Here is a 21,648-nt window from a genome sequence, read left to right as displayed (position 1 = left end):
TCCTTACCTGGAAAGAGCTACTGCAGGAAGGTACTGCCTCTGGTTGGAACTCATTTCAACCTGTTGTGGTGTGGCTGTATAGCCTAGAGACACCTCTACTGATACGAGGACTTTCCAGCGAAGGAGTATTCTGCTAGCTGCGAAAGTGTTAATCAAAGCTGTGTATTAAATAGGAACTTCCAATGCCATACCAGGCTTAAAAACTTGCCCTAATCCAGGGCGAAGTACTAGGAACCAAGAAAAATCCAATCATAATGCCTAGTCACCTTACACTGACAAATTAAAAAAGAAAGAAAAGATACCATCACCCCATTAAAAAAACTGGTAGGTAACTTGGGTATACCATACATTCCAGACAGAAATACATTCAGCTGGAAGAGTTGCCTCCTAGGCTTCCTCCCCCATTACCATACCCGCTACAGACAAGGGCCCTAAGGTGCTGCAACTGTCGTAGGTGGTTTCAATGTCTCAGAGATAGTGCATTGCAAAAACTGACCTACATCTCCCACATGTAGTTTGGAGGATAGAAGATATGGACAGATTATGCTTGAAGGCTAAGGTAGTCACTGCTCTTACCTCATGAGGCTTCACTTTCAGGGAGGGCAGAGACTCTTCTCCAAATTGAGGATGAGCTTCCCAGACTAGGTCCCTTAAAAAGAACGAGATAGCTTTCTTAGAGAGAGGTCCGGAAGGATTCTTTATTGTAATTTTCCATTAACGTATCTTTTAGATACACTTCATCTAGTTTGGATAGGATTATCTTTGAACCCTCTTTATCCTTAAGTTCATCTCTATCTATTCCTTCTAAAGCTTTCCCTTTTAAGCTCATTATCATCTCTATCCCTGGATATTTCACTTCTTCTCCACACACCACAAGCCAATCTTCGACTTGTCCTCTCCATCCTTTATAATTGCCATGTGTCCCACTAAATCTCAGACAGTCTCTTCTCCATTTTATCTCCCAAAGCTTGCCATCAGATCCGTCCATTTTTAACCAACCACACTCTGCTACCATTTAAAAATTTTTCCTAGCTTAACCCGTCCAAAAATGCTTCAACTAAGCGATCCACCCACCTGTTCACATTGTTCTTCTTTCAATACACAATCCAGCTTTCGACAACAAAAACCACAAAACAGACTTACAACCCATCTTTACCGACCTAACCTTCAGACAGCTCTCTACCTTGCCACCATTTGTTCAACCCTCCCGCCCGCATTTGTTTACCTTTTCCTCTCTCCCGCCATTTCCGTCCTATGACGTCACTTCCTATGACATCACAACAAGAACAGATACTTTTTAAACATAAAGAATGCTTTGCTATAAAAAGTCTTATAAAATTAAACATGTGCTTATTATACATTCTGTAACGTCCATACCATTTCACTAATGCAGAAAATAAAAATAAAATAATGACTAACTTGTAAAACTAACATATAATCAGTTTCCATCTTGAATCTTGAATCTTGTTTTCTCAATGAAAACATTCAGGGCACTCACATCAAGGGCTGGTCACCACCCTCCCATTGATTTGTGGACCGCAGACAGTCGATTGTAGAACCCCATTGACGAGATGTCCTCTACTACTTCTATTGGCTCTTTATTGAGAAGCGCAGAGACCTCCTCCGACAGAGCTAAAATCTTCTCTGAACCAGTGGAGTATGCGGTCAAGGCAATTGGCATGTTGACTAGGGATGGCTTTTTCTTGAAAGGAATTGAGTACCCTTCCCTCAGTACTTCTATAATCCACGGTTCTGCCCCTTTGGTGCTCCAACTCTTCCAAAACAGTTGGAGCTTGGCACCCATGGGTGCATGGAAGACTGCATCTTCACTTCTTCAATGCAAGTTTAGAAGATGATTTCTTCACTTCTTTGATGCAGGTTTAGAAGATGATTTCTTAATGGCTTGGGAGGAGAAACAGACTCCAGAACGAGGTCTAGACAGAGAGCGTTGTCTTCCTCCTAGAAAGAGCAGTCTCTGAAGAGGTGAGGACGATCTAGAAGAAAAAGTGGACCAATCCTTAGGGTGCTTAGTGGATTGGGCCAAAAGGTCATGGGTAGATTTCTTCTGCCATTCAAGAGAAACTAAATTTACCACTGCTTGTGGGAAAAGGTGATGGCGATCAAGGGGGGTGAAAAGAAGGGCTGGCCTCTGAGAGGCAGTAACACTCTTGGAGGTGAAAGAACACCAGAGCCCTCTTTTCTTTAAAATTCCCTTAGTGAAAAGGGAGGCCAATTCCTGGGAAGCATCTATAATAGCTGTGTCCGTGCAGTAGGTCACACTGTGCCAACCTGAGGAACAGTGTCCATGCAGTAGATCACACTGTGCCAACCTGAGGAACAATCTTCAGAGTGGAGAAAAATCCAGGATCATCTTAGCTAATGCCCCAACTGACCAGTCAAGGTAACTTAGAACCTCCAAAGACTTGAAGAAATTCTTCAGTAAGTGATCAATTTCCGTCCTAGAAAACACCACTTTAGCAACAGTGAAAGCAAACAGCAAACCTTCGTGCAGAATCTATCAGTGCTGAGAAGTCCCCCTGGGAGGACATTTCTCCTAGGGCTGGCCCGAAGGATTAGACTTATTTTACGTGGATAAGAACCAATTGGTTACTTAGCAACGGGACCTACAGCTTATTGTGGAATCCGAACCACATTATAGCGAGAAATGAATTTCTATCACCAGAAATAAATTCCTCTAACTCTTCATCAGCCAGCCGGGGAATCGAACTCCGGCCCCGCGAGTGCCAGTCCACAGCTCTACCGACTCACCCAACGAAGAGCTTCCCCCCTGGGAGGAGGCAGCCACTCCCAGAGAGGGAGCTTCTCCAATAGAATAAGACTGGTAATGTCTCTTACATAGGTGCAAAGGGGGAAATGCAGAAAGAGGATTTCCCTTGAATCCTCTTCTCCGAAAGCCAGAGGTCCACATCTTCCAGAGCCTTCCTGGCGCATGAAGATGAAACCACCCTTGGGAGTTGGGAGAATTCAGACAGGTTATTCATTAAAAAGGTTGACTGTGGCGCCGCAGGAGCCTCGAGTGAGAAGTAATCTGGGAATGCCACAAGGAAAAACTTCAAGAGGGCAACATATGCCGACGGAGTAGAATCTTGAACTGTCTCCTCTTCTTCCGATGATAACTGCAAAGTCGAAGGGTCCGTGGAAGTCTTCGATGGAAGAGGTTTCTTTAAAAAGTCCAAACTACTATTCAGCTGGTGCTGAATTGGTTCAAGAGAAGGGTCTAACTCCTCTTGTGTCACAGAAGAAACTTGATAAGAAAGAACCGGCACCGCACGTGTACAGTATAAGTAGTTGGCGCCAAGCGGACAGCAGGAGCTGGAAGCCTGGCCGATGGGTGCCTGGGCGCTCGTGGGATAACAGAAGTTCAGGATCCAAGCAATGCTCTGGCGCTACAGGGCGCTTGAGTATCACTGGACGCTTTGATGCTGAAGAATGGCGCCTGGGTGCCAGATACCGGCGGTCAGGAGACTGTTGAACAGGAGTAAGTCACTCGGGGCTATCCCAGAAGCTGCAAGAAGCTTGGGGGCTTCGGGGAGGTTCTGTAAGTCTTTTGCAAGGGATAGATTGTTCCCGAGCAGAAGAATGCCTCTTTAAGGGGCAAGACTTCTTCAAGAAATGCCAATGGCACCTTGAATCCGGGCTGGGAGTTCCTGGGCTCAAGGAGTGACGGTGGACATCTCAGACGTCTCTCCAACCACCTTCTGTCGCAGCCTGGGAAGCAACAGGCTCGACTGACGGGGCGATTACCTGTGTATAGCTCCCACCAACCTCCCTTGGGCCTCCAGTAGACTTCCTCTGAGGGTTAGGGTAGTCTGGCAGTGACCTTTGCCTAGGAGAGTCGGCGGGACGGGTAGCCACCTCCTCCACGATCACTTCACTGGCAATTTTATCATTAAATTTATTCATCAAAAAGTGCACGGATTCACCAAGTTGTGTCACTGTACTTACCATCAGACCAAACTTCTGGTCAAACTTGCTCTCAAGACTGGTGAAGTGATCCAGTTTGGGAGCGAGAGAGCCAGATGAGGGAGAACGGGAGGGCTCAGAGCAAAAGACACATTAGAAACAGAAGAGGTAACAGAGGGTACATCCACACTCACCAGTTTGGGAGTTGAGCTAGTATCTAAACCTTTACTATCGGCCCTAGCGGCCGCTTTCCATCTCTTTCTAGCTTAGAAAATAGGAGGCTAAGTTTTTCCATGTCTTCTCATCCCAACCTACACACTCATTACAAGTTAGATTAATCAAACAGACATGACCTCTGCAAGAAGAAAAAATGGTATGAGCGCCATATGAAGCCTTTGTTAACCTGGTATTGCAGCATTTGCTGCAGTACCAAAAGCTGGATGAGCTAGAGTCTGACATAATCAAAAACTAGACAAAAAGTTACAAAAGTTAATACTCACTGAGAAAACTTTCCGGAAAGACACTTAGCCTAACAGTGATCTTCATAAGCAACTACCAAACTATTCAGAAGCCGATCGGCAAATCTTGTTAAGAGAAAAAGCCGGTCAACACAAAAATCACAAACAGTAATTAAAATCAGACAGAAGAAGTCAAAATCAATAAAAATTAAAAATCAATTGATAAACAACAAAAAGTAGTGCCGACAGCAATCAATTAGAATACTTCACTGAAAAGGGAAGCTAACAAGATGAATTCCAAAAAACCAAGCTGCGTTCCTACAACTGTGTGAGTTCTAGGTCAGCAGAAAACAAATTGAACCATCTTTCAAGGATTGTCCCTCTCCTTCACAGAGAGTGGGAGGGGCCTAGTCACCGTCTCAGGCGGAAGAAGGAAGAGTATTGCTGCAAATTTCGAAAATTCAAGCTGCCATCAAGTAGAAAACTACAGAGATGTAATTACTGGGCAAGTTATTTAAATAAAAAGTGCCCTCGGCCTGGGTGCAGTACCACAATATAAAACAACCAGATAACACTGTCACCTGCACTGGAAAAAAGACCACAACCCATCTACTAAAAATGGTGGGTGCTCCAGGTACACTGTAACCCCCGGTTCTCACAACAATCGTTGCCTTACTACAAGGTGAAGGGAAAATAGGAGAAAGTCCTCTGCTTCTTTACGCAATGCCAAGCCAGTTACTAATAAACACAAGGTACTGCAAGAAAAAGTTTTAACACTTCCAGTAGGTCGACTGTAGGATGGACTTAACAGGAGTACATGCACGAAGGCTAAAGAGGAAGTTGTTCTGGCATCTTTAGCCTTTACTAAAAAGCAGGCACAATGCTCTCCTGAACTAAGAATGGTCTCAAAGATCAAGTCCATACATGACATAGAACAATGAGTTCTTAGACCGAGAGCAAAAAAGCGTCCTTGTCAGAACACTAAAGGTTATGAAATTCCCATGTTTCCAATCCTGTTCGGGTAATACCTGAAAACCCTGACACAATAAAGAGCTTTCTACTCCTTCCCAGAGCCTAGGATGTGGGGAGACTGGGCACCAGACAATCAGAAGCTGGCGCCAGGCGCTGGGTGTACTAGGCTGGCACCAGGATGCAGGAGGCACTAGCTGATCTGGTAGCCAGATAACTATTCTGGTCGAGAGCTGGCGGGCCACTCCTAGCAGCTTGGGGCAGTTCTGGTGCCAGACTGTAGCTGGCGCCAGGGAAGCTGGAAGTCAGGAGAGGGAAAGGCTCGGGCTGGTGGGTGTTCCTGGGAGCCCTAAGCACTGTCCCTGGCTGTTAAGATCATCTTCTCTTCCATTAAGCTCTTGGGAGAAAGAGCAGTTCAGGATCATGGAATGATTTTCATTCTTGGTTAATAAATTCCAGGGTAAACTAGCAAACAGCATTACTGAGACAGACATAGCTCAATACTCTCAAAAATGAGGAATATGAGAGATCCTACATCCTACACGATGAAAAAAAAAAAAAAAAGGCAATGCTGCCATGAGTCATAAGTGTCTCTGAAGAAAAGACTTAAGTCTGAGACACCTGATTCAGAACAGCATTAACTAAGGTAGTAGACCGAGCTAGAAGATGACATCTGCATCTTTCAAATGTTTCTAGTAGCACCTCTGATAAAACCCCTCCTTCCTGACCAGGACTCGGGAAGCCCAAAGCCTTTCCGCATAAAAGTGTACCACCCTTGGTGGTGTCTCTTGAAGAGAGGTTATTTGAGAAGAAACAAATAGTGGAAGGATTCTTGGAGAGTCCACCAATCAATGGTAGCAACATGTGTACCCTAAATTATAGTTCAGAGTCGGGTTACAAGGCACGTCACAACACTCTGATGAGCCAGAAAAAGAGTTCAGCCCTTCACCGACCATGTCGAATAGAGGAAGAGCATGGAACAATCTTGCAGTATGTTGTCTGTTGCCCATAATAGAAGGCTCCTTTAAGGTGGCAGACAGACAAGGTCAGCCTGCCGCATAGAAGCACAAAACCCGACAGATCGGGGAATTCAAGGTCCACTCGCCAGTAAGAGTGAGTTTCTGACGGCTCAGCTAATCCACCAGAAATACCAGTTGAGTTAGAAAAAAAACTTGATTTATCGTCCACAATAAAACCTTCCTGTTGCTTGGTGGCGAGTGCTCAAGGAAAAAACATAAGGACTGTGGTATAGTCTAAAGGAAAACTGCAGTCTAGGAGTGAGCAAGAGACAAGAAGGACTGAAGCCTTAAGCGACGGCTTTTGGTTCTCTAGCATATGTGTGAAGACTCTGTTCCCAAGGGACACGTCGTGGAAGTTTCCCAGATCCCCAAGAGGGCTCCTACTAGAACAAGTAGAGAGAAGCAGTTAAGACTAGGCTTAAGATGAGGGAATTCTTCCAAAAGCTTAAATTTGGACAGCCACTACTGCAGGTCCAAACCAGGACTATGGAAAACGACGATAGAGTCCGGCTGTGAATCCCTGACCTACTATGATCTCAAACCCTTTCATCTTTCTTCGAAGGGAGATAACAATCAATCTTCCAGGGAAACATGGACATAATAGGGAAAAACAGGTGTAAATGTCCAGAAACAAAAGACAAATATGCAGAGAGAGAGAGAGAGAGAGAGAGAGAGAGAGAGAGAGAGAGAGAGAGAGAGAGAGAGAGAGAGAGAGAGAGAGAGAGCCTATGTAATTGCCTGGCAAAAAACTTATGCAAAAATGGTTTTACGACCTTTATTATCAGTTTATTTCATAATGTGAATCTTTTCATGTATGTCGGTGGTATCGCACCGAGGCCGAGGCTAGCTTATTGATATGATAAACATCATTAGAATTCAAGGTTTGATTTTTAGAATGGTAGTACAAGACGACCCAATTTTTAGGGGTGAATTTTAGGATTTAAAGGTTGTCTTACATGTGGAAATATCCAGTAGGTTTCTTCTCATTCAGTCTTTATTCTATCAATATGGTATAGTAAATATATCTATTACTGTATATATTTTATATATATTTCAGGCCATTTAATTATGATAATACAAAAGGTGACCTGAATACCCTCTCATGGGCATGGCTAAAAATGTTTATAAATTTAACAGTAACATTTTTACTAATGTTTGCAAAATTTCGTAAGCACAAATGTCTCATTCTAGGAGTTTCTACCTTCAAAATTTTATATATCATACCTTATACAAAGTAAAAAACTTTATACTATAACAATTCTGACCTACAGTCACCCAAATTAAGAGTACTCATACACCCACTTAAGACTAATAAATGAGCAAAAAATACCCTTTCACCATAAAAGACAAACAATTCAAAGACTGTTAAGACAACTCAACAAACCTGTTGTTGCAGGCATTCACTTATAGCCTGTGTAGATACTCCTTCATGTATCAAAGTTGAGAGAATAGACCTTTCTTCTTCCTCAAGCGGTTCCCACTGCTGAATCCAATCTTGGAAAAGTGGCAGCAAGCCACTCTGTATGTCACTTAAAGCATCTGATCAAAATAAAAATCTCTAATTTAATATTGAGATGTAAAATAAAATTGCTCACATACTATAGTAGAGACACTAACCTACACATGAACAACATATGTTCCTATCCTGAATTGTTCGTAAGTCAGTCTTTATGCCTGTTTAAATAAAGTGTGATATAAAGTCAATAGAGTACTGTACGTACGTTTTTTTTATCCTAAAACACAATAGTGTATGCTGTAACATACAGTACTGTATTGTATAAAGTATGTACAGTGCTTTATTAATATGAATGATACATGAAACCTAAACAGGTTGTAATGATAATATAGTTGTTCCTTATCGAACACAATTTTAATTTACAATCACGTTTGTTCGTATCTCTGAATGTTCATAGGTAGGGTAGTGTCTGTAATTCAAAATTCCATTACAGAGTTCAATGGTTTTTGCTCCCAACAGAGACAGAGATCATTAAAAAATAAAAGACTTTCATGTCCAGATAATTTTTTTTTCAGGTTGCATCTTTACATCTCTTTCCTAAATCACATGCCTGACCTATATAATTCTGTGTGTAGGTGTGGCCATCCTACTGTAACTTACAGAGGCCTTGGCAATGCAGAGAACATCAACAGACCCATGAAAGCTTCTGAAGATTAGCTAGAGATGTCAGGTCCAGAGAAAGACAAAAATATCTGCACCAAAGCTGTCACTGCACATGAAATACAAAAAACTGCATAGAAGATACTGTATTAAAGTAGCCTGATGCAGTATTCAGACTATGAAGGAGAAAGTTAAAGCAGGGTCAGAAACACTATGGAATATGACCATTTATATGCAAAAGACCTCAGGAATGAGTAGATGCTTTTATAACCCATGATGCCCTTTACTTTTGTTGTTAATAGTATGGAGCCAGTGTTGTTACTCTTTACAAGCACCAGAAAGGTATGAGAGGAGTCAGCACTAACCACTGAGTCTATCAAGCAGTACTGTACATACAAATACATTAGTAGAAGAGTGAGAACAATTACAAAAGTAAATACAAATACATTAGATTACTTTTATAGCAAGTGACTAAGAACATTTACAAATCATTAATACTCAAGAAAAAGATCAAAAATGTTATACAGCAAGAGATTAATAGACCAGTCTGTGTTTCAATGCTCTGAACTGACCTTTACAATAAGGTAAATCATGAGAAAAACTACCAGTTCTTCCTTGTAACATGCAACCAACCTCCTCTCCTCCGAAGTGCTGGGCTGTTGGGAGGGAGGGAGGGAGAATTAATCTATAACCTTGTTATTTTGCCAAAATCTGTATTGCTTGCTTATTTCTGTACCACAATAAATTAGTAATGCTGTATAGTGTACTGAAATTCTGCTTTCATATTCAGTATAAGTGGCCAAAAAGACTTTTCCCAATGTGACAAACATCTTGGTGGTGGGAAGCTCTGCCATACTGATGGCAAAAACTTGAGAAAAGGCAGTTCTTTTCTCTACCAGATGCATGAACCCTCCCTCCCTTCCCATCCAGAGCTGGAGGAGGAGGCTGAAAGGGATAGGAAGGCTTCTTGCCCTTCCTAGAAGCTTGGCTGAGGTTCATCTCATTGACTAGGATGATTTTAAGGAGACCAAATAATGGGTCAAGGTATCGTCGCTGTCAAAACACCTCTTCATCGCCAGCTGAAATTTGCTGGGAGAAGAGCACAAACAAAAGTAGTCTCTCCATCGTCTGGAAAGCTGAACTTCCTCTGGTGTGTCAACAGCAGAAGAGTACTGTATATTTCAGCAGACAATGTGAATTTTAGTTAAGACCATCTCCAACTATCAGTCTGACTTTCATGGTTTTAGCTGACGTCAATGGTATACGATGACCCCATACTACCAAACCATCTATAGTGAAGTTTAGGTCAGTGAACACCAAACAATTGAGATGAAGATATACCTGCACAATAAATTAAATACCTTAAATGTAATACCAGTAATAAGGTACCATACCTTAATGTATACTATTTCCAATCCTTCTAGTCGCTTTAGGCGTTTCCTCCCATGCTGCCAAATGTACTTCATTGGAAATGACCGTGTTTATTCCTTCTTAATCCTTGCCCTTAAGAACAATAGTAATCTTGGTTTGATCCTACTCTCCAATACATCCATGGTAAATCCCCTTAGGGTATTTGGACTTTAAGATACCACAAGACCAATAGAAAGAGTGCAAAATATCAGCGTAACTTGTAACATGACATTTTCATAATTTCATTTGCAATCATTAAGACAAATAAAAGAAGTAATATATACGACTGTGACCCCAGCGAATTTTTTTTTTTCTTACATCGCGTCATCCAGAGCTTTGTTGTTTCTGAGGAAACTTAAGTTAAACTCTCTTTTTGATCTTTAAGATAACTGCTACCTTCTTCCTTTTATGCAAATAAAAGTTTTCACACTTCACACACTACCTGCTTTGTAGTTTAAAATGCTCTACACAATCCTATATCATTTTAATTAACAGAGATATTTATTCCCATACTCATCATTTTCCTATATCCAAATTCTACCTCTACATGCCCCAAGGGCAGCTTAGCCTGGACGTGAATCCTTTAAGAGAACTGGCACCATAGCTCAAAATCTGTGCCACATTTAAGAAAAAAAAGCAATGTTTACATTGTTACCCAGCGTAAAATGTTACGAAAGGTTTTGCTATGATAAAAAGAATATCTGACAATGATTATCTGAGCATTTTCTAGGTCTATAGTTCTTTTAAATACTAAATAAAATGATTGGCAATGTTTGATTTGGCAGAAACACTTCCCATCCTTGCCCTGGCCAAAACGACAAGATTTGGAAATATTATAGTACCTGTAAACCATTTGAATTGCTTGTAAACTGTATGTTATTAGTGAGGCATATGTTGAGAATTATCTGTAATGTTAGTAAACCCAGAGGTACATAAACACCATCACCTCCCCTACAACAAGAAGGGTATACTCAAGGCTGCATGGGACTTCTTGGAGAGCTCTCCTTGGACTTCTCCTTCCTGAATGAGGAAGGGGAAGAGTTTGATAATAAGGAGGAAGTAGAAGAAAACTGCTTTTGTTTCTTCACCTTACTCCTTACTTGCGGAAGCAGTAGCCATGGTTGAAGCCAGGAAGGATGACCGCTACTGAAGGCTCAATAGCACTGAGCTCTTTAGCCAGAACAGCAACAACACACAGAGCAGTTGTAGCAGTAAGGGTAGACAGAGGTGAAGCATTCACACACATACTTGAGGTGACCCCAGCATGTGCACTTGGCTCACCACTCTCTTGTAGGTCACTCATCTTCCCTTGCATACCCACCACCCACCCTCACTGCTGAAAAAGCAGTGTATGCATGGCAAGAGCAAGGAGAGGCTCTGGAGCATGGATGAAGTAGTGGGAGAATGCTTCTAGCCTGCCTCCTCCATTCGACACCATTCCAGTGACATCTGCATATCTTAACCATGCAAAGGCACAGAGGACATGAAGAGTTGCCTACCCTTTCACACCCTTTATAACCCCATCCTTCACACTACTTATCCACTGTAAAGTAAATAACCATGCAAAAGAGAAAAACAACTTCTAACCTGGCAGTCAGTAAAACCACAGCAATGACCCCAGAGAAAAAGTGTTTGTCAACACTAACGGTTAACTACCTTTCTTCCAAGTTCCAACTACCAATTCCAGCTTGTGCTGTGGAATAAATCTACATAAAAGCCAATGGTTTATATTTTTGTAAAAACACGTACTATATGGTCATCATTAAGAGAGTCTAATATCTATGCAGTACTGTAATCAAATATAACCATTTCTCTTATAATGTGCATTATCTCCTAGAATCTTAGCAAGAAAGTACACCTGCCAACCTCACAAAATCAGCCCCTAAAATCCTCAAATCTGAGAAATTCAATCAATAAGTGCCTCCCAGTCAGGGAACCAGACAGTATTCTCAGTAAGAGTGGTATTCAACAACATCTGCAATAACTGCATACAGTATTGAAATTTATAAATCATCACCATTATTAAAACTTTTACAACAGCTTTTCCCTTCACATCTAAGCCTGTAAAGGGAAACCTGACATAAAAACACCGATGACAATTCCTAATTTACTACACCCACAAAATCTGGCCACGTAACATGCTTGTTACTTAGGTGGTTTTATGAATACTCACAGTATTTACAAAAATATGTCTTGGCTGCCATGAAAGAAATCTCTTGACATATTTCTTAAGTGGATATTGCTGGTAACACTTTACAAGTATTACAAAATCTTGCTGTATGACCTTTTCTTTACTACTTCATTTCTAAACTTAGCAGACCTTGCAAAACTGGTTCAAATGTGTATTCTGAGGGATATGGTTACCACTTGTAAATTCATGCCTTCTATGTGTTCCCTGTTCTGTATTTATTTAAACTGTCTTATGTACCTAGTCACCTTACTGTTGCATATTTACCTTTTATTAGTTCTGATACTATGAGGGAACCGAAGGACTTTTGTCTAAATGGGGTTATAACCAGAACAGGTATAATGTATGTGACATTTGTAATGATTCATTTGATAAACTTATTACTATACACTATAAATATAAATTTCCATAATATTGTAAATAAAAAAGTTTATTGCTAATGTCTGGCTTCAACTTACCTTTAAACATTTCTGCTGAGCTTCTACTAAAGCCCACTAATTCTGAATCAGACACTTTCGTAAAGTTCACGGACTGATGTTCTGAGGATGTTTCTGTATTATCCGTACAGGGCTTTTTACGGTGAGGTTCCTCATTTTGATCCTCGTGAGATTTTGGAGTATGTCCCTTTATTCTGAAAATTAATTTTGTAATTTATCTATTATCTTAATGGTAAGTATGAAAAATATAACAAACTGACAATAATTTACATTTCCTCAAAATCTTTGATATTGATATACCTTTAGCAAAAGTTCGACCAATTGTTAAAGCTTGGTAATACAGTAGCTAACTAGTGGCAAGTGAGTGGGTGGAAGTACTACCCACTTATCCAACTGTCACCATTCACTTTTGCTTTAGCAACAGACATGTGGGGTTGGTTTGGGACTGAAATACAAGAGTTAAGGTTTCTATTACTAAGAAAATTGATACGTACAGTATCCTAATTCCCTATTTGTTTCAGAGCAAATACAAAAATCACAAATTTATAAAGTACAGTAATTTGTTTTTACTAGGTATACTAACCTACAAATGGCCCAGTAACTTATATCCCAGCTTGATGACTACATGAAGCCAAAAAGGTATTTTTGAACACCTTCCAATGCATGGCAGTGCTAACAAGGTCTGAGACACTTACACCTAAGGTGTGAAAGTTTTGTGTGGACGAGTCTAATAAAAACCCAACGGGGCAAAAAAAAAATCTTGTCTAGATTTTCACCTGTCAAGTTCTGGACTGATGGGTTTTGAATTTTCACTACCGACTCAGAAAACCTCTGTGGTGATGCCAAGGTTACCAGAAACACTGCCACTCATGTGGTTGAGACTACAGAGCGGCTAGAGTTTGCAGAGTGAGGCAAGACTGCTCAAAGCTCATCAAAAGCACAGAGAACCTCAACTGAAGGAAGTGTTCAAACCCCTTTTTTAGAACACCAAGCAACAGCCCTTAACTGCAGAAACAAAGTGGAGCTGGTCTCAGCAAATATAATAAAGTCTGTGGTCTGACCAATAGTGGCTCCAACCAGAGATATCCCACTTACACTGTCAATCTAAGATGGCCCACTTAGGCCAGTACACATCTGTTTTGGACTGTGCCAGATTCAGGACTTATCCTAAGACTGAGTGAGACATCCAACTCCAGCATGACACAAGAATTGGGTGGGAGGTGTGGCATAGAAAAATCAATGGCAGATGTCCTAGACTTTGATTCTGACACAAAGGTAGGGCAACTGGATAACCTGAAAGAAATGACTTAGATATGGTAAGTAGGCAGCCCTAAAGATATCCTCAAGCCTACTCTGAAAAAAGGATAGCCAATGATAAAGCAATATAATGATGGTCCTAGCAGTACAAAAGTACCTGGCCATGGAGTCACTTAAACATTATGTCATAACTGGAAAACTGAGTGCTTCACAGGAACAAGGCAGCCAAAAGATCACTGTAGCCTCCAAGGCAAAGCCCACTGTGCTCAATGGAGATCATTAGGTGCAAAGGTCAAGCCCTGGTCACTCCCTCAAAATCCAATACAGTCCACACGAGGATAAGCGTTATGACCGCATGGAAAAGACTCTCTAACTCCTGTTAATGAGATTCTGTATACAAAGAGCTCTTATGCCCTCAGAATCCACCCATACAGAGAAGGATCCTCCATCAGAGAGGAGGGGTATGTGCAAACCTGATGTCTAGTGGTTGTGTTAAAGAAGTAAAACCAGTGGCATCATTTCAGATTTTCCTTGGGGGGGTGGCAAAGGTTTAGAACTTACGGTATGGGTGGGGTGTGAGTGAAGCAAGTCCTATCAGCTGCGGGTTGAGGAAGTGCTGTAACATCAACACCAACCGCACCCCCGAGAAATTCTGGGAAATTTGTGTGCATTTTGAAGCCAAATAGGATTCACCTTGAAGTGAATTTTACCGTTATTATTATTATTATCATTATTATTATTATATTATTTATTATTATTATTATTATTACTGTATTATTATTATTATTATTTCAAAGGCTAGTGGGCAAACCAAGTCTTGGGGGGGACCACAGCGTCTTGAGGGGGAACAAGTGACCCCCCACCCCTGAAATGACGCCCCTGAGTAAAACTACCTGGTGTCTCACAAACCCCAGTATTTTTTCATGCTAACTGATTCTTAGTGCTTTCACTTAAATGACTGCAAAACATATCCCAGACTTATAAACTGTACACTCACTGCATATACCACCTGGCTGCCTTGTCAGTATACTGTCCATCCATAACTCATCTACCAATCCTTTTTCATGAAAATGTACAGTACAAAAACACCTGGTGAGAATTTTATTTTAGGTTTAGTTATGCGCTTGAAGATGACCATGGGTTTTAACTTCATATTATCAGCCATGTATGATAACATCACAGTAAACTTGGTATTTTCATGGCCTGTATTTCTGACTTTTACAGTTTTACACCTTTACATTCCACAATTTCATTGCTTACATCAAAATTCATGGGTGTTTTGCCTAGAACAAATTGTCCCTGGCACTGAGTGACATTCAAGAGGCGTCATGGGAGACTGAGGTAAAAAAAAAAATAACTTTATTTTCCATCCTTGACTGGCAACAGGACTCAACTGACTAGAAGAGTTAACCAACAAGTGAACTATCATTTCTGTACTTGAGAATTCATAGCCCTGGACAATAATGCACCATGGATAAGGGTCACAGCAATCAATGTCTGTTCAGATACATCCATGGATGTACCTGTCCAGTTCCACCAGAACTGATTTATAGTGACTGAGATTACACTCCTGTCACAGTTAAATGACAGTGTACACTCATGACCTCAGTATGAGAATCAATGTTCAAAAGTGAAACAAAGTGCCCAACACCATCATGCCCGGAACAACTACTCTGATTAAATTGTCTCACAGGTGAAGAATCAGGTACCATCATACTTACACAGACAATATAGAGCTCAAAGGCCATCAACAAGAAGAAAAATCTGGAGAAAATCAAGCAGCTATGATGAAGAGCTCATCAGCAGAGATGATGTCTGAATAGCTGTGCAACCAAAGGAAAAACAGGTTGACAGTCAGCTTCAATAGCCAGGCCAGCTTTTGCCAAAGTATATCCAGATAAAAGACATAAGTTTCAAAAGTATCAATAAAAAGAAGCATAAGGGTAAGAAAGAACATACATAGTTACTACATTGGATATCTTTGTTTCTGATATAATGAAAAATTTAGTTATTATTTGGCTAGTAAGTCCTGATTTCTCTAAGACTCCACAAATGGAATTTATAATAAAACAAACTTCATGACTGCATGTAAAATTTTCTCATACAGGTCACATGGTAACTAATGATTTAAATAAAGGCAGCATACATTCTTTGAAAACATACTGTATAACCACTATTTTGCTGTAATATATCTAATACAGATAAAACATTTTTCTCCTTGGTTTTACAAGCTTTAAGGGCCCAATAGACGTTACAATCACCGGATCCGGCCATCTGAACCGAAAGTAAACCTCACTGTCTATGGTGTTCTCCTCCGACCAAAAGTGGGTGGAGCCTGTCAGCCTCTCCGACCAGCTCACAACCTGCCGTTGCCAGGTTCGTGGCTTCTGTTTTAGTTCAGGTGGCCCAAAGCCTCCACGTCTATGGCGTGATCTCAAGATTCACTTCAGTTTCAATCAAACGCTGAAAAGGTAACATGGCAGCTATGTCAGCAGATGAGCTCTTACGACATTGTAGGAAACCGAAATGAGGCTTATGATAAATGAGTTTGAAAATTACAGGAGAAGGATGCAATATATATATGGTTGGAGAAGAGAAATGAATTATCTCACACTTATTATTTAACGAATTGAAACTTTACCCTGGTGACTAGTTTAATTACCAGAGAATTGATGAGCAGACCGACATGGAATTATCACAGATGGTCTCCCCTCTTATAGAAATAAAAAACACACTTGTATGAGACAACCAATATAACTGTACAAGAGGTTGCTGGCCACACTTCACTTTGGCACCATTAGTCGTTCGCAGGGGTACATAATACCAGAGACATGTAAAGCAATTATTCAAATTATGCAACACAAGTTTACTAAGGTAAAAAGTAACTATGTTGCATACACAGCATCCTGCATAGTCTAGTGGTATATAGTCTAGAATACAGTAGGTCTATAATCTGTTAAAGCAGAATAGGCCCTTAAACCTACGTTTCTGTAGCCAAGTAAGAGTAAAATTTTCAACTTTTTTGTACACAAAACTTTTAATTTATACAATGAAAATTGAAATATTATTGAAAATATTATCATAAACTTTTATTTTATGTACGGAAAATAACAATGTAATTTAAACAATAGCACTAATACATACACACACATTTTACAAAAAGTTTAAAAATTTTATTTTCTTACAAAAAAAAAGTTTATGAATATTTAGGTTTCAATTTTCCTTGTTTGTATAAATTAAAAATTTTAATACAAAAAAGTTGAAAATTTTACTCTTACTTGGCAACAGAAACAAGGTTTACTCATTCTGCTTTAACAGATCATAGACCTACTTACTGTGTCCTATACTATATACCACTAGACTATGCAGGATGCTGTGTATACAACATTGTTACTTTTTACTTTTGTAAACTCGTGTTGCATAACTTGAATAATTGCTTTGCATGTCTCCGGTACTGTATGCCCCCTACGAGCGACTGGTAGAGTGAAGACGTGTCAGCTCCGCTCAGTGCTAAGGCTATAGACTGTGCTCTGGCAGCAGAAATTGGAAAAACCCAGTGAAAAAGGAAAACCTGGATCAAACTATGGTTGAAGAAGAGAACTGAATTATCTCACGATTGTTTATTAATGAACTGAATCTTTACCCTGGTAACTGGTTTAATTACCCGAGAATGGACGAGCAGACCTACATGGAATTATTATATATGGTCTCCTCTCTTATAGAAATAAAAAACACACTTGTGCGAGACAACCACTATTCACTGTTGCTGGATGCACTTCGCTTCCGCACCACAAGTCATTCCTTGGGGCATATAATCTCAGAGACATGTAAAGCAATTATTCAAGTTATGCAACACAAGTTTACAAAGGTAAAAAAAAGTATGTTGCATACACAGCATCCTGCATAGTCTACTGGTATATAGTCTAGTATACAGTAAGTCTATGACCTGTTAAAGCAGAATAGGCCCTTAAACCTACATTTCTGTAGCCAAGTAATAGTAAAATTTTCAACTTTTTTGTACACAAAACTTATAATTTACACAATGAAAATTGAAATATTATTGAAAATATTATCGTAAACTTTTATTTAATGTACAGAAAATAATAATGTAATTTAAACAATAGCATTAATACATACATACACACATATTTATACAGTATGTGTGTGTATGTATCTAATAACGTTATTGTTTAAATTACACTGTTATTTTCCATACATAAAATAGTTTATGATAATATTTTCAACCATATTTCAATTTTCCAGGTTTCAGCAAACTGAAGTGAATCTGAACGTCTATGGGCACCACAGATACCGGAGTTAGAACGGAACCTCATCTGCTGGTCGTATCGTCTATGGGGCCCTTTAGGTAATTCTACAGAAAAGCTCCACACAGTATGCAAATTTCTCACCTAGACTAAATTGAAGCCAACACATCCAGATGCATCCATCTGATTATTAATTTTTCCTTATCAGATATGTCCAGACATACAGACATATATGATATTGGAGTGAAAAATTTCGACAGTCATAATGGGAATTTATGCATTTATTTACAGAAAATGTAATGACATAATACTGTAATATGGTTAATACTGTTGAAACTGCAAACTTCTCATATCACTAATTGGCAACTGTCAACAGCGACTCAAAGCCCTCACTGTTTTCAGATCACCGTCTCTCGGCACTACTGCCAAACTGAGTCAACATATTCTTTATTTTCTCTTCACATATCACACGAATCTAAAATCTGAAAGCACCAGCGTATTCACGGTGAATTTATTGTATGAAAACAAGTTTTATTTCATCTTGATCACATGAATGATGTAAAATCCGATGGGTAAAAACAGGTATGAAGAATTAAATGCTTCTCTCTTCACTTTTACTCATTGTAATTCCTTTATCTTTTATCTAATTGATTTCAGGAAATCGTGATTTAGTTGTACAATTAATACCAAATCCTATGGTACAACCAAAACTTTCCTATCTTGTGCAAAACGTGAGATATATGAAGAAATATAAACATATTGCTAGTTTTCTGAGCTACAGACGCAAAAATGAGACAGTGAGGGAGCCACCTATCTCCCGGTACCAGCCAATCAAAGGCCACCAAACAAACTTCTCATAGGCCCAAGAATCTACCTTAAGTGAACCAGATATAGTCTATCTTACCACAAATGGGAAAATTTCAAAGAAAAATTTGCATTCATCCTGGGCTAGATATACAAACCAGAAACGGTAAAACTGAAAACCCATAGTAAAAGTTTACTTTAAACCATTATTGATTTTGGACTCAAAAATAGTGAATAAATTTCCTATTGAATTATGTGTGCTGTGAATGTTTCCGGAGTTTTATTCATTGGCAATTATCCTAACCTAACAAACCTAACCTAGAGCTGTTAATCAGCTCAGTGGTCTGGTAAAACTAAGGTATACTTTTTTTTAACCTAACCTTACCTAGGGTGCCAGGTCCTTACCATGGTGCATGATGATATAATCTGTCAAACACTCTTAAAAAATTAATAGTCAAAAGGTTTTAAAGGTGTAACAGGAGGAAAACTTTGCAGTTGCACTGTGAAACAACTGTTAGAGGAGGGTGGAAAGTAAGATGGGAAAAAGAGAATATGAACAGAGGTAGCCTATAGTAAAACGAAAGAAAGGGCTTGCAGCTAGGGGCCGAAGGGATGCTGCAAAGAACCTTAAGTAATGCCTACAGTGCACCGTACAAGTTGCACTGACAGCACTAACCCCTTACAAAGTTGGCTCTGTTAAGCCCATATTTTCATCATAGCAATGAGACATTTGTCAACACAGGATTTCCTCATTTGCCCTAATGGTGTGCAGGTCCTTCTATTTCACTCTTTTTGTGATTTTCCCTCCCAAAAGCCCTGCTTTCCCACTGCAGTCCCCACAAACTGCAGGATATAGGCTAGGGAACAGAATGCAATTTAAAATTTAGGCCACACCCCAAGTGCTGGGACCTATGACGAAGTCATTCAGCACTGAAGAGAAACTGAGAACAAAAAGGAAAAAATATGAAACATGGTTAAGAGAAGGACTGAAGTAAGATGGAAGAAAGAGAAAATGAACAGAAGTAACCTAGAGCAAAAGGAATGAACAGGGTTGCAGGGAGCACATAGCCTACAGAGCTGGGAGACGGGTAGGCACGAGAAATCCTGACCGTCCTAGAATGCTGTGTACTAGCCTAACCCAACCAGACCTAACCTTCCTAAGCTAACTTAAGGCACCATGCACCAAGTTGGCTGGGGGGGGGGGAAGGTTCTTTGCCCAAGGGACACTGCTATGAGCTTTAAGTAAAGCCTGCAGTGCACCACATGAGGTGCACTGATGGCAGTACCCCATAAAGAACACGACATATGGGTGGGGTCCACTATCTCTAAACGCATTCACAGCTCTTCGTTGAGCGAGTCGGTAGAGCTGTGGACTGGCACTCGCCAGGCCCGAGTTCGAGTCCCCGGCCGGCTGATGAAGAGTTAGAGGGATTTATTTCTGGTGACAGAAATTCATTTCTCGCTATAATGTGGTTCGGATTCCACAATATGCTGTAGGTCCCGTTGCTAAGTAACCAATTGGTTCTTAGCCACGTAAAATAAGTCTAATCCTTCGGGCCAGCCCTCTCTAGGAGAGCTGTTAATCATCTCAGTGGTCTAAAACACAGTAACGGTTCAAAGGAAATTAACACAGACGTCTTTAGAATGGAGACTGATCCTTTGTAGGGAAATGGCCAAAATCACTTACAGAAATAATGGGGGCGGCGGGTTAGGCTAGGCCTAGCACAGTCTAGTCTACGACAGACCTACAAAAATCTAGCTACAATAGGCTTAGCTCAGGCTAGCCGATGACAAGTTGACCTATACTTACATCAAACTTTCATTCTCTTGTGAATTGTGTGCCTCTGATAAAGGTGGCATCAAATTTTCGGAGGCAAACATTTTTCCTACTGATTCGGCCATTACGGTGCGTAATTAACAGTTGAACTTGGCAAAGGGGCCAAACAACGAGTCAACGACGATGGATTACGAAATGTGAAACCTCTCTTCTATTTTAGTATGAGAACTAATTTAGATCTTATTCTTAACGCAGACGTAGCAGCTTTATCTGATGATTATCATATTAGTTTGTTACTTCCACAGATTGAAATGAGTGATTAATCTATCGTATCACATGAGACCCAAAAATATTGTTCGAATGTCCGAGTTCTTCTCAACTGGTGATACTGGTTATCAAAATTAATAACGTGATTATTGGAAATATAACACTAATTAATGGATTGGACCAACCTTCTAAGATTACTCCAGTCTCATCTAGTCTCTTCATACAAAAGTCGTCTTTATTTCTCGGTCAATTCCATAGTTTTACACATAGGCTATGTTTAGCTTTACCTGAGAAAGTAAAAAAATTGTTCATACTTTCCTGGCTAATTTGCCTTCGTGATTTCAAGTATGTTATTTGTATATTTCAATTTTAATTCTGCCTATTTCACTTTCAGAAATTCCACTGAAGCTTTAGTTTTTAAAATTACAACCCTTGTTTTGACGTTGCATCTGTGACCTGTGGCGTATAGAATTAAGTGTTTATCGCTTCCTCAGATAATGAATGAATGTATGATTTTAAGTTATCAGGCGTCGTGACTTCTATGTAATGCAATGCTTCATATGATAAACATCAGAAACCTTGAATGCAGGTCTTAGTGAACATGAATAAGAAAGTGATTAAGTGTATTACATTGTTAAATTCACACAACTCTTTCCATAGAAGTGAGAAAAACTGCCAGTTTACTGTGTATAAAAGGTTTGGACTGTGACAGCTAGAGTAACACTTGGAGCCATCATAACTGGAACATCAAAATGAA

At 39.9% G+C, this 21,648-nt stretch overlaps 1 protein-coding gene across 1 annotated transcript in view; it reads right to left on the bottom strand.

Moving 5' to 3' along the window:
- The window catches only part of LOC136843299 (uncharacterized), a 36,467-nt gene extending 15,042 nt beyond the window's left edge, over positions 1-21,425 (bottom strand). The window contains exons 1-3 of the mRNA XM_067111501.1: positions 20,658-21,425; positions 12,543-12,715; positions 7,755-7,909 (exon numbers count right to left, since the gene is read on the bottom strand). Of these exons, the coding sequence (XP_066967602.1) occupies positions 7,755-7,909; positions 12,543-12,715; positions 20,658-20,749 (420 nt within the window). The 5' untranslated portion in view covers positions 20,750-21,425. The remainder of the gene's footprint in view (positions 1-7,754; positions 7,910-12,542; positions 12,716-20,657) is intronic.
- Positions 21,426-21,648: the final 223 nt, after the last annotated feature.

The sequence above is a fragment of the Macrobrachium rosenbergii genome, chromosome 11 (genome assembly GCF_040412425.1).
Source record: "Macrobrachium rosenbergii isolate ZJJX-2024 chromosome 11, ASM4041242v1, whole genome shotgun sequence".
In the NCBI taxonomy this organism is placed as follows: domain Eukaryota; kingdom Metazoa; phylum Arthropoda; class Malacostraca; order Decapoda; family Palaemonidae; genus Macrobrachium; species Macrobrachium rosenbergii.
The sequence above is the reverse complement of the archived record's forward strand: the minus strand, read 5'-3'. Positions and strand labels throughout refer to the sequence as shown.